The 12696-nt window shown below is 39.9% G+C and overlaps 1 protein-coding gene across 4 annotated transcripts in view; it reads left to right on the top strand.

The window, feature by feature from the left end:
- The window catches only part of NEDD1 (NEDD1 gamma-tubulin ring complex targeting factor), a 57936-nt gene that overhangs the window by 39544 nt on the left and 5696 nt on the right, over window positions 1-12696 (top strand). For all 4 annotated transcript variants that reach the window (XM_034773242.1, XM_034773269.1, XM_034773259.1 and 1 more), the window contains exons 12-13: window positions 1312-1468; window positions 2858-3014. In XM_034773242.1, coding sequence (XP_034629133.1) covers window positions 1312-1468; window positions 2858-3014 — 314 coding nt within the window. The remainder of the gene's footprint in view (window positions 1-1311; window positions 1469-2857; window positions 3015-12696) is intronic.

A 12696-nucleotide genomic window follows, 5' to 3' on the forward strand; every position in this document is an offset into this window, starting at 1 on the left:
TGTTGAGATTCAGGAACTCTCTAGAAAGCAATGCTTGCAGCACTGAACCTTTACAGCTGAATTTACAAAAAGCCCACGTCATTCCAGTTCTTTTCTTTCTGTAGGCAGCTTTGAGTATGAGTTGGTTATGAGGCTGATCTTTGTGTCTCAAGAATCTGTTGTTGTTATGGGTCCTCCTGTTAGTGCCAGGATCTACCCAGATAATAGAGATGTGGTACTAAGCCAGCACCTGCCAAACATCATCTTCCATTGGAACAAGCCATAGCAAGTTTTCCCTCAATGTCAGGGTTTTCCTTCACTTTGGAAAAGTCTGTTGCAGAACAAGACTTTTGGGCACAGTCCGCTGAGTTTCAAGCAGGTTCTCTATCTGAGGATGTTTCAGGCATGTCCTCATAAACAAAAGTAAGAAACTGAGAGGTCTTCAGTGCCAGAGGTGTTGGCACTATCCCAGAAAGGGAATAAACACATGAGCCCAAGAACTGTGTGGCCAAACTACCTCCAAGGGCACTGTTGAGTCTGAAGGTTCTTTTGGCTTTTCTTGTATTGCTGACTCCCTGTTTTTCTCCAATTGTGGCTCATGTGGAACCTGTAGCACCATTACCAGAACATATGGCTTTGCTACAGGCTAGAGGAGATAGTTCTACTCTCTTAAAAAGAGAAGAGAACTAATTAATCTGCCATATTTTTTCTGCTGAAAGGAAAATACTGCATTAGTCATGAATAGTGTCTGTTTCCTTTTACAATAGTAAGTAGATACTGGGTTTTACCATTCTAATACTAATGCAAAGCCAAGTTTTTGAGGTCAGCTTCAAGGATATGCTGTAAATATTTGTATTTAAATTTTAGTTTGCATTAGTCACTAGAGTTGGTTGGAAACTTTTTGTCTAAACACTTTTTTGTTAAAAAATGCCAACTCAGTAAAACAATTTTTCTCCCCAGAAACTTTGTTAGGAATATTTCAGAGAGGACTATCTGTGTAATCTGATGTGTAGGGCACTCCTGATTTGGAGCAGGTCTCCTACATCCCAGGGGAGTTCCCTAACCACTAGGCTAATGGGTATTCTGGGATTGGTGCCCTCATTTCTGTGAAAAATGTCAAAAGGTCTCTGTTTTGTTCTGATGCGGAACAAAAGCAAATTCCAAAATCTCAAAATTTTGGGGGAAATGGAATCATTGTTTTCTAGCCAGACCTATTTGTTCCAGCTTTCCAAACACAAAAATACATGAGGCAATGTAGATCTTAAAATGTAAACCATCATTAAGTACAACTGAAGTGTTACAATTATTACTGTTTTTAATTTGACTTACAAGCTTTCAAAATTGAGCTCATCGAATGCTGAGTCTGGAAATTCAAATACTCCACTTTTGCCCACTGTAATCAAGACTCCGGAAGCAAATGAGAGGCTAGGGAAGAATATTCAGGCACTCTTGATGTCCGATTCACCAGTAAATGGTACTACCTCAGCAAGTAAGTGTGTGGAAGTTGTCTGGTTTTACAAGTGGTTATTGTGTGTTATGATACCTAATGTGAAAACTGTCACAGAAGTGACTTTAGCATTAAAACTGAATTAAAGGGCAAGTAACTGAGGAATTTTTTTTTAATAGTGTACTAAATATAACTTGAGCTGCTTAGATGTAAGATAAAATAATCAAAAGCATCTAAGGGCTTGTCTAAATGAACGCTTGGGTGTAAATATAACCTGCTGAACATTAAGTGTCTCTTTATGGACCCTGCTGCCATGCACTTAAAGTTCTCTCATGCATTTTGATCTACTCCCTTTTCAAAGTCGGGTAGCTGAAAGTGCACTAGGGAACTTTTAGTGTGCGGCAGACTTACACTTCAGCTTGCAGCAAACTAAGTGTCTGTGTAAACACTCCCAAATGACTTGGGAGCCTAAAGGCCAGATCTACAAAGGTATTTAGCTGGTTAAAGATGCAGGTAGGTACTTGGTAGGATTTTCCAAAGTGCCTGAATTAGACATATATCTCAAGTGGTTTTGTAAATCCCATTAAGCACCTAGCCACATCATTAGTATTTTTGTAAATCTAGCCCTTAGGCTCTCAAGTCACTTAATCTTATGGGTAAAATATTCAAAAACATAGAATCATAGAAATATAGAGCTGGAAGGACCCCCACAGATTATCTAATCCAGTACCCTGCACAGAGGCAGGACTAAGTATTATCTGGAGCACCCCGGTTGGTTGTTTTGTCTAACCTGTTCTTAAAAGCCTTCAGTGATGAAGATTTCACAACCTCCCTAGGTAATTTGTTCCAGTACTTAACTACCCTGACAGTTTTCCTAATGTCTAACGTAAATCTCCCTTCTTGTAATTTAAGATCATTGCTTCTTTTCCTATCCTCAGTGGATAAGGAGAACAATTTATCACACTCCTCCATATAACAACCTTATACGTACTTGAAGACTGTTATCATGTCCCCCTTCAGTCTTCTCCTGATTAAACAAACCCAGGGGATTGATTTATTTATTTTTGGTCTTTCGGCAAAGGTCATGTTTTCTAGACCTTTACTCATTTTTGTTTGCGCTCCTCTGGAGTTTTTCCTGTTTATCCACATCTTTCCTGAAGTGTGATGCCAGAACTGGACACAGTATGCCAGTTGAGACCTTTTCAGTGCTGTGTAGAGTAGAACTACTTCTCATGTCTTGCTTACAACACTCCTGCTAATATATCCCAGAATGTTTGCCTTTTTTTTTTTTTTTGGCAACAGTATTAAGTTGTTGACTAGTTTAGTTTATCATCTCTCTCTCTCAAGACAGATGCCTTGTGGAGTAACAGAAGTTTTCTCTTAGTCTCCTTCTCCATATTCACTCTAATACGCTTCATTTTTCTTCTATAGGTCCAAAGATAACTTCTTCTGTCACTGCGGGAGTTGCCAGTTCATTATCTGAAAAAATAGTAGACACCATTGGAAGTAATAGACCAAATGCACCATTGACATCAGTTCAAATTCATTTCATTCAAAATATGATACAAGAAACGCTGGATGATTTCAGGTAAAGTATGTTTATGTAATGTTTGGAATATTTCATTGACTTGATTTCTTTTTTTTTTTCTTCAATTGAATTTTGTAACTTTATATGAAGTGTTTTAATACAAACTCTGGATGGCAAAACAAATCATTCAGTTTTGTATAATCAGAATTCAGCTTTTCAACTAAAGTACGGTAAACATGCTGTAGATATTTCCATTGATCATCAACCTGTTTAACTAATATTAGGGTTTCTGTTAGGACTGTCAAGCGATGAAAAAAATTAATTGCGATTAATCGCGCTGTTAAACAATAATAGAATACCATTTATTTAAATATTTTTGGATGTTTTCTACATTTTCAAATAGATTGATTTCAATTACAACACAGAATACAAATGCTCACTTTATTTTTGATTACAAATATTTGCACTGTAAAAAAACAAAAGAAATAGTATTTTTCAGTTCACCTAATAGAAGTATGGGGCAGGGATCACTAGCAGGAGGGTCTCAGCCGATTGAAGTCACTAAAACACAGGACTGGGGACTTCAACGGTAGAGTACAGGGAAGGGTCTTGCGGCCTGCGGCATGCAGGGGGTCAGACCAGATGATCATAATGGTCCCTTCTGACCTTAATGTCTATGAGTAAGTACTGTAGTGTAATCTCTTTATCATGAAAAGAATTATGTACAAAAAAACTGCATTCAAAAATCAAACAATGTAAAATTTTAGAGCCTGCAAGTCCACTCAGTCCTACCTGTTCAGCCAATCGCTAAGACAAACAAGTTTGTTTACATTTGCAGGAGTTAATGCTGCCGGCTTCTTGTTTACAATGTCACCTGAAAGTAAGAACAAGCATTCTCGTGGCACTGTTGTAGCTGGCGTCACAAGATATTTACATGCCAGATGCGCTAAAGATTTGTATGTTCCTTCATGCTTCAACCACCATTCCAGGGGTCATGCATCTAGGGTTGCCAACTTTCTAATCACACAAAACCAAACACCCTTCCCTGAGGCCCTGCCTCCCGCTCACTACATTCTCCCTCCCTTGGTGGCTCGGTCTCCCCCTCACTCACTTTCACTGGGCAAGGGAGTTGGGGTGCGGGAGGTGGGTCCAGGCTGGGGGAGGTAGGATGAGGGATTCGCAGTGTGGGAGGGAGCTGCGGTTTGAGGCAGGGAGTTGGGGTGCAGGAGGGGGCGAGGGCTCCGGCTGGGGGTGCTGGCTCTGGGGTGGGGCTATGGATCAGGAGTTTGGGGTGCAGGAGGGGACTCCAGGTTTAGGGATTGGGGCTCGGGGTTGGGACGCGGGCTTACCTCAGGTGACTCCTGGTCAGCAGCACAGCGAGGCTAAGGCAGCTCCGCGCTGCTCTCGGAAAGCAGCCAGCAGATCCGACTCCTAGATGGGGGGAGGGGGGGTGTCAGGAGGCTCTGCGTGCTGCTCTCGCCCGCAAGCACCGCCCCCACAGCTCCCATTGGCTGTGATTTCTGGCCAATGGGAGTGCGGAGCTGGTGCTCGGGGTGGGGGCAGCATGCTGAGCCCTCTGGCCCGCTTCTCAACCCCCCCGCTCTCCCCCCGCGCCTAGGAGCTGGACCTGCTGGCCACTTCCGGGACGCAGCACAGATCCAGGACCGGTAGGGACTAGCCTGCTTTAGCACTGCCAACCGGACTTTTAATGGCCCAGTTGGCAGTGCTGACCGGAGCTGCCAGGGTCCCTTTTCGACAGAGCGTTCCAGTCAAAAACAAGATGCCCGACAACCCTACAGGCATCCATGCAGATTATGGGTTTTGCTCGATAACAATCCAAAGCAGTGTGGACCGACGCATGTTCATTTTTATTATCTGTGTCAGATGCCACCAGCAGAAGGTTGATTTTCTTTTTTGGTGCTTTGGGTTCTGTAGTTTCCGCATCGGAGTGTTGCTCTTTTAAGACTTCTGAAAGCATGCTCCACACCCAGTCCCTCTCAGATTTTTGGAAGGCACTTCTGATTCTTAAACTTTGGGTCGAATGCTGTAGCTATATTTAGAAATCTCACATTGGTGCCTTCTTTGCATTTTGTGAAATCTGCACTGAAAGTGTTCTTAAAATGAACAACGTGTGCTGGGTCATCATCCGAGACTGCTATAACATGAAATATATGGCAGAATGTGGGTAACAAGAGCAGGGGACATACGCTTTTCCCCCAAGGAGTTCAGTCACAAATTTAATTAACGCATTATTTTTTTAACAAGCATCGTCCGCATGGAAGCATGTCTTCTGGAATGGTGGCCAAAGCATGAAGGGGCATACAAATGTTTAGCATATATGGCATGTAAACACCTTGCAATGCTGGCTACAAAAGTGCCATGCAAATACCTGTTGTCGCTTTTTGGTGACATTGTAAATAAGAAGAGGACAGTATTATCTCTTGTAAATATAAATAAGTTTATCTTAGCGATTGGCTGAACAAGAAGTAGGACTGAGTAGATTTTTAGGTTCTGAAGTTTTACGTTGTTTTTATATTAATTTGTTTGAGTGCAGTTATGTAACAAAAAAAATCTGTAAGTTGCACTTTCATGAGAGAGATTGCACGACAGCACTTGTATGAGGTGAATTGAAAAGTACTATTTCTTTTGTTTACAAATATTTGCACAGCAAAAATGATAATCAAGAATAATATACACTTTAATTTCAATTACAACACAATACAGTATATATGAAAATGTAGAAAAACATCCAAAATGTTTAATACATTTAAATTGGTATTCTGTTGTTTAACAGTGCGATTAAAACTGCAATTAATCGCGATTTTTTTTGTGTTAATCACGTGAGTTAACTGCGATTAATCGACAGTCCTAGTTTCTGTATCTCCTATCACTGAAGTATCAGTGGTCCCAATACTGCAAACTTGTAAGCTTGTGCGTAACTTTATTCATGTGAGTAGCCCTATTGATTTCAATAGGTTGATGCCATAATGGGGACTACTCATATGAATAAATTTTACATACGTTTGCAGGATTGGTAAGCTACATGCTTTTTGGGTAAGTTTTAGATCTGCATGATGAGTTCCTTAGTAGATTTTTGTGGTGTCTTCTGTTGCTTCTCCCTTCTCTAGAAATAGGAGTTTCTGCTTTGGGTACTAACTATTTTGGGAGATTCCCCTCCTCCCCCCGCCCCCGGGGGCACAATCCAACTCGTATTCAAATCAATGGAAAGGCTCCTATGGACTTCAGTTGCAGTTAAATCAGGTTTGATATGGCTCAAGTTAGAGTGGGAAAGTTCGTTGCCATCTTAACATTTTTTTTGAAACAATGCACTCAAATAGAGATCACTGGAGCATTAATTTTAATATGATAGGTCAGGTGTTACAAAAAAACCATTAAATAGGTCTCAGTATCTTATACTTTGCCTTCACTTCTGCTTTTATCTTTTGGTGGAAATTTATTGAGCCAAACACACACACACACACACACACACACACACACTCTCTCTCTCTCTCTCTCTAATATATATATATATATATATATATATTTTTTTTTTTTTAAGAAGAAAATAAATTGTTCAAAGCAATGCTTTGAGCTTTTCTCAGAATCTAAATAACTGCAAAGCTATTAATTCAGTTATGCACTGCAGTACTGAGTGTAGGTCTACACAAAATGAAGCCAGTATTGTAAATGAAAAACGTTGGTTGGCATCCATTTGTTGTGCATGTGGAGCTGTTACTAAAAGTTCTCTCATTTTTTGAAAACAAAAAATGCCTCACTAAAAGCCAAAGGAATGGCTTTTTAAAGAGCTTATCTAAAATATAGGAACATTTGCCATAAACCTCCTAACTCATTGTATCGTGGGTCAAGTGCATTGCATTTGTTGGAATTCTAGATTTTGGAACTGGAGAGGAAAAGAAACACTAGATGACATAATGGATTTCCCTGCTGGTAGAAAATTGTTCCCTACAATTTATTTTTTTAGTGTTTCCCAGCCTTGTCTGTATCTAAAGAGGTCTGTCTTCTATTGGGAAACTGAAGAGCTTTTTTTCTGGTGTGACATTCACCCTGACCTTTACTCTTTCTTGCTTTAGGCTTTAACTCAACCAGTTTAGCCCATGTTAAAGGCAGTTTGCCTTGTTGATACTAGGTTTAAAACCAGTTAGTTAGAATTTGTTAGCTAACGACACATCTTCAAGTCCTAGCCTAGGCAAGGCCAACTGTGACTAAGGGTACATCTACACTACCTGCTGGATCGGCGGGTAGCGATCGATCTATCGGGGATTGATTTTATTGCGTGTAGTGTAGACGCGATAAATCGATCCCCGATCACTCTCCCGTCGACTGCTGAACTCCACCGCGGCAAGAGGCGGAAGCAAAGTCGACGGGGGAATCGCGGCGTGCCGCTAGGACGTGAAATAAGTAATTTTAATTTGATCTAAGATACGTCGACTTCATCTATGCTATTCACGTAGCTGAAGTTGCGTATCTTAGATCGATTTCCCAACCCCCCCCACAAAGAGCCTGATACAGCTCTGAGGTGCAAACTGCCCCATTCATTTTAGTGGTTGGTAACACAGATAACAATTGTGATACTTCAAATGTGAGCATTGTTAAGTATTTCACTACTTATCAAAGCATGTAAGAAAGGAGAAGAAATGCTAGTCTACGCTACAAAGGCTTTGCTGGTACAGCTGTGCCAGCGCAACTATACCAGCAAAGCCTTGTAGATGTAGACTCAACGTATGCCAGCAAAAGAAGTTATTTTGTCAGTATACTAAAACCACCTCCTTGAATGAAAGAAGCTGTATTGAGTGCCAAAGGACTCTTGGCAGTATAAGCTGTGTAGGGACAGAGGCTTTTGCCAGCATAGCTATGTCAGGAAGGGTTGTGGTTTTTCAAACCCCTAACCCACATACCTATGCTGGCAAAACTTTGTAGTGTAGACTTGCCCCAGTAACTTTATGAAGTTCTGCAGTTGTGTAGGGTTTTAACACCTGGCTGGGTTAAAAGGGAGAGAAGGTGATTTTAGACGCCTAAAGGGCTCAAACTAGCTGTGACAGATAGTTTAGCTAAGGATTTAGCCACACCTGGAAATATTCCAAAATATCTATTCCTGAATAATTATTATAGATTGGTCCATCAATAGTCCAGGTCTGGCTCAACTGTACTTACAGATTGAGATCACTCATTGCCAGGAGTTCTCATAACCACAAAAAACCTATCAGGGTTCTGGAGGGATTCATTTAGGGCTTGTCTACACCTGAGAATTTACCAAAATAGCTATTTTGGAATAATTATTCAGGGATAGTTATTTTGGTATAAGCCCCTATGGGGCTACTTATTCCAGACTGGGAAAGTGCCTTTTGAAAATTGGAAGAAGGCACTCTTATTCCAGAATAAGAGTATCCACATGGGGACTTATCCCAAAATAACTCTTCAATGATTATTCTGAAATAGCTATTTTGGTAAATTCTCAGGTGTAGATGACACCTAATTTAATTCCTCCAGAACTCCAATGGGTTTTTTGTTCTTCTGAGAACTCCCATCAATGAGTGATCAATGGTAGAGTTGAATCAGACCTGTGCAAAGGAGGACTATTGAGGGACCAAACTATGATGTGATGGTGGTGGGAGGGGGGTGTTTGTTTTTTCTTTGCATCCCAAAAATTTTGGATTGTTGGGTGGAGTGTCTGCATCTCCCACTTCTTCTCCCATTTTCTTTTACAAACTTGGGTCTAAATTGTTGTGCAGCATCACCTCAGGTCTTCCTTATTCTTTTCAGCCAGCACCACCATTCTTATGTTTGTATTGGCTTTGGTTTTCTCTCCTCCATAGTCCCCCTCCTTTGACTGAGTGCCACTTCTTTCCAGCCACCCATCTCCGAAAATGAGCCCTGCCTTGTGTTTGATTTTTATTTTTTTAAACAGATCCTTTGTGTTTAAAATTTTTTTTTACATAGCACTCCCTAACGTCTAAGGTGTAGGTATGTGTGTGTGTGTGTGTATATCTTCCTACTGTATTTTCCACTGCATGCATCTGACGAAGTGGGTTTTAACCCACGAAAGCTTATGCCCAAATAAATTTGTTAGTCTCTAAGGTGCCACAAGTAATCCTCCTTCTTTTTGCTGATGCAGAGTAACCAGACTACCACTCTGAAACAGGTTATTTTGTGACTCTTTCAAAAGTCATTGTATATTATTTCTATAGGCTGTTTATAGAAACAGAAATGTGGCACTGGTTTCTATTTTCTGTCGAAAAAATTGCAAGTCAATTATATAGATGGAAATCAATAATTTCACACAATTTTACTCTAACTGGAAATGTTGTAAATTGTGGTGGTTCTTGTGATAGTCTTTTTGTTTTTCTCATATATATACAACATTGTATAATAGTTCTTCTCTTTTTTGTTGTTCAAAACATTTTCTGGTGTCTCACAATAGCTTTGCTATGATGTGACAGAACTATTGCTATGCTACTAGCAAAAACTATTTATACTGTGACACTGATTACTTCTTTGTGTCTTAGTATCATTCCATCTACTCTAGAAGTGCCTCTCTCTCTCTCTCTTTGTATATGTATTTCAAGAGAAATACCATACCATAGCTTCTTATGTTTATAACCTCCAGGATTTAATCAAGAAATATAATAAAAATGTATATTTTTTCCCCCTCTTGGAAGTCTTCTTGTCTTTCCTTTTCTTGCCTTAAGAACCCCCAGTTCTTAAGAAAAAGGTTCATCTTCCTCTTCTGTGACACTAGGGAAGTCATACCTAGAATGAAGAAAACCAAAGCAAAATCTTTTAGTTCCTTATCAAATAAACCAGGGAGCATGGAAAGAAATTGAGGCCAGGCGGCTAATGGTGGAAGCTCATTGTGTGACAGGAGGAATATGTTTGAGTGAGGAGAGAAAGGGGTAGATATGCCCTTGTAGAGGGAAGGGATGTGGTGTACCAAAATGGGGTAAAGCGCGCTCGTGTCACTGTTTGGGTGGGGAGTACCTGCCACTCTTGTTACAGCCACTAAATTTTGTCAACAGCAGAACCTAATGGTATATATTACCTCCTATGTGTCTGATAGATTTTTATTTCTGCATCTTTTTAAAAGGCTCTGAAAGTAGGAGTCTGTGGAGGGCACTTAGTTTGTGGAAGCCGAGGGCTTGAATCTCCTACAGTTAGCTTTTAATACAATTTTGTTTGAACATTTCATTGCTAAAGGGGGGAAAAATGAAAAAACTGGGGGGAAATCAAAGAGAAATGGCATATCTATAATTGTCTGTGACGCAAGTCTCATATATTTGCATGTATATCGACCTAGCTCCCACTGAGTTAGTTTTAGATTATTGATATTTGTAGTGGGAGAGAAGCAGTCTTAGGCTATGACTCAAAAGTTTTTCCCCTTTCATTGTACATGTATTCATCGGCCTCTTAGAGAGGGTACAGAACTCTTTGGTCAGTTCTTGAGATTGGCATGTGTGCACTTCTGATCCAAATCTTTAGAAGAGTCTCTGCCTCTAGAGAACACCAATTAAAACAAATTTCTCTCTTATCATTCTTCCAGCCTACACCACTGTATCCTCCTAATGTATTTATAATTGTAGTTGAATAAAATATAAGGGACATATTCTTTTGCACTTTCAGACTTTGAAATGAAATGTAATTAGTTGTTTGTGGAACAGGAAAAAAAAAAACACACAGTAGCATCAACTGGAATAGCAGAATCACACTGTGATGTTACTTTCCAGGCTCAGGTTTGGAAATGATTTTAGGGATAGCACTCCTCAAACAGGTAGAGATTAGTCAGAATCCCTTTGTACCTTCATTGGTGATGCTCAAATCTTGTCGAGTTCATAGAACTTTTTTGTGTGGAAACACTTGTTGCATACTTAAGACTGTAGAATGTTTTACACGTAATGTCTTTATTTATGAAAAATACATATGCTCTTCAAAATTACAGCATTTACTGGGTACATGTTTTCTGAGAATTTATAGATAAATCTATTAGTTTGAGTTAATTTTAACTTAAATGGATCTTTTAAGACATTTAGCATTTGATGTCACTCTCTCTTTTGTCCTTAATGATTTTAATAACTAATGCAGAATCAAGCTTCCTATATAGTCGAAACTCCTTAAAATCGTGAATATGCAGCATTAGAAGACTTTTTTTTTTTTTTTTTTTTTAAAGATTAATGACCATTTTTGCCAGGTTTGGTTTTTTTTATGACTGAAGGTTTCTTTCAGCAAAGGTTGAGAATTGTTTTACTACAGCGAATCTCATAAATAACTGCTCTCTTTGGAAATGGCTGCCATCTCCGATTGTTTTCAATGGAACGAAGGCTGCAGGCTGCCCTTAAAAACGATGGCCATTGCCTCCATTTACTTGCTTCGCACAGTGCAAATCTTTGCTTTCTCACAGCACAGAGGGTTCTGTGTTGCCAGAGAGCAGCTTGGCATCATTTCTATTGTGAACAAGAGGAGGTGGCCATTTTGAAAGAGGACAGTTCTTTGAATGATTTCTCCTAACAAGAGGATCATTCTTCTGCTGCTCCTGTAATGTGCATTCATGAAAATAGTGGCAAAAATTACAATAACCTAACTACCTTTCAGAAGCTACCCATTGATTCATGTCTCTTCAACAGGGGGAATACTTGTATGCATGCAGGGGAATTTTGGGGGATCAGAAGGTGAAATGGGGGGGTGGCATGTGTGCAGGGGACTATGGAGGATGAGGGTTTGGGGAAAATGGGGTGTTACACGCTGGCTGTTTGTGCTGCTCTGACAATGCAAAGCGTCTGCAAAGTATGTTTAATTGGCCAGTGTGTTCTCGCTGCTTTGAATCTGGCTCTAAAAGATATTGCATATTTTCAAAGGATTAGCAATATTACATGTAACATCCTCTGAGTTGTTTGTTTTTGTATTTTTTATCTATGAATTTTTTAATTAAAGAAAAGAGTTTCTCTGGAAATTTAAGATGAACCTCATCAGTTCACTATGGATGGCAGATCCCTTTAAAGAGCCTAGGTTTAAGGATTGCCCATTTGTAAAATACATTTTCTTGCATCAAACCTAAGGTTCATCAGCTGGGTATTCGATTGGGAGACTCTGCTCTGATCCATATTTTATGGAGTAGGCTAAGAGTTTTTAGGACAAATTCTAAATCAGAATAAATTGTGAGCCCTTACTCAAAATCCCAGACTCTGGATGCCTCAAAGTTTGGTGCCAAGAGATCCTGACTGTTGAGGTGGGTTGAATGGTGTGGAAGGCTGTTGCCTCAGACCCTCTTTTGAGTATTCTTCAAGGACTAGAAATTCAGAGAGGAAAGATGGAATTACACCAGTGCTCCCCGGAATCCATTTCACCTTCAAGTAAACTAAAAATAGTGGATTCATTAAGGTGCCAGTACTGAGATTCTCAGGTTGCCAAGTGCAAAATTCTCATTTGAGGGACTTCTCTGTGCTGAGAGATAGAGCCCAATGCCAAAGATTAAGAACCTTTCAAGTTAAAGATCTGTACTGACACTACTCAGAAGGGTTGGGGAGGGAGTGTTACTTGCCAGTAAAAGGAGGCCTTCAAATAGATCATCAGTACAGATTCATATTCCCCACTCTCTTGGAGTTTACTGTAGATTCTTAGGAAATGAGGACAAAGAGGTCATGCCTTCTTACATCACTTGACCTGAAATATGCTATGGACTTGGCAAAGTCTCTATGGCCCATCCTAATCACGGTTCCAGACCATAATGCAGTGT

Source organism: Trachemys scripta, chromosome 1 (assembly GCF_013100865.1).
Source record: "Trachemys scripta elegans isolate TJP31775 chromosome 1, CAS_Tse_1.0, whole genome shotgun sequence".
Lineage (NCBI taxonomy): Eukaryota > Metazoa > Chordata > Testudines > Emydidae > Trachemys > Trachemys scripta.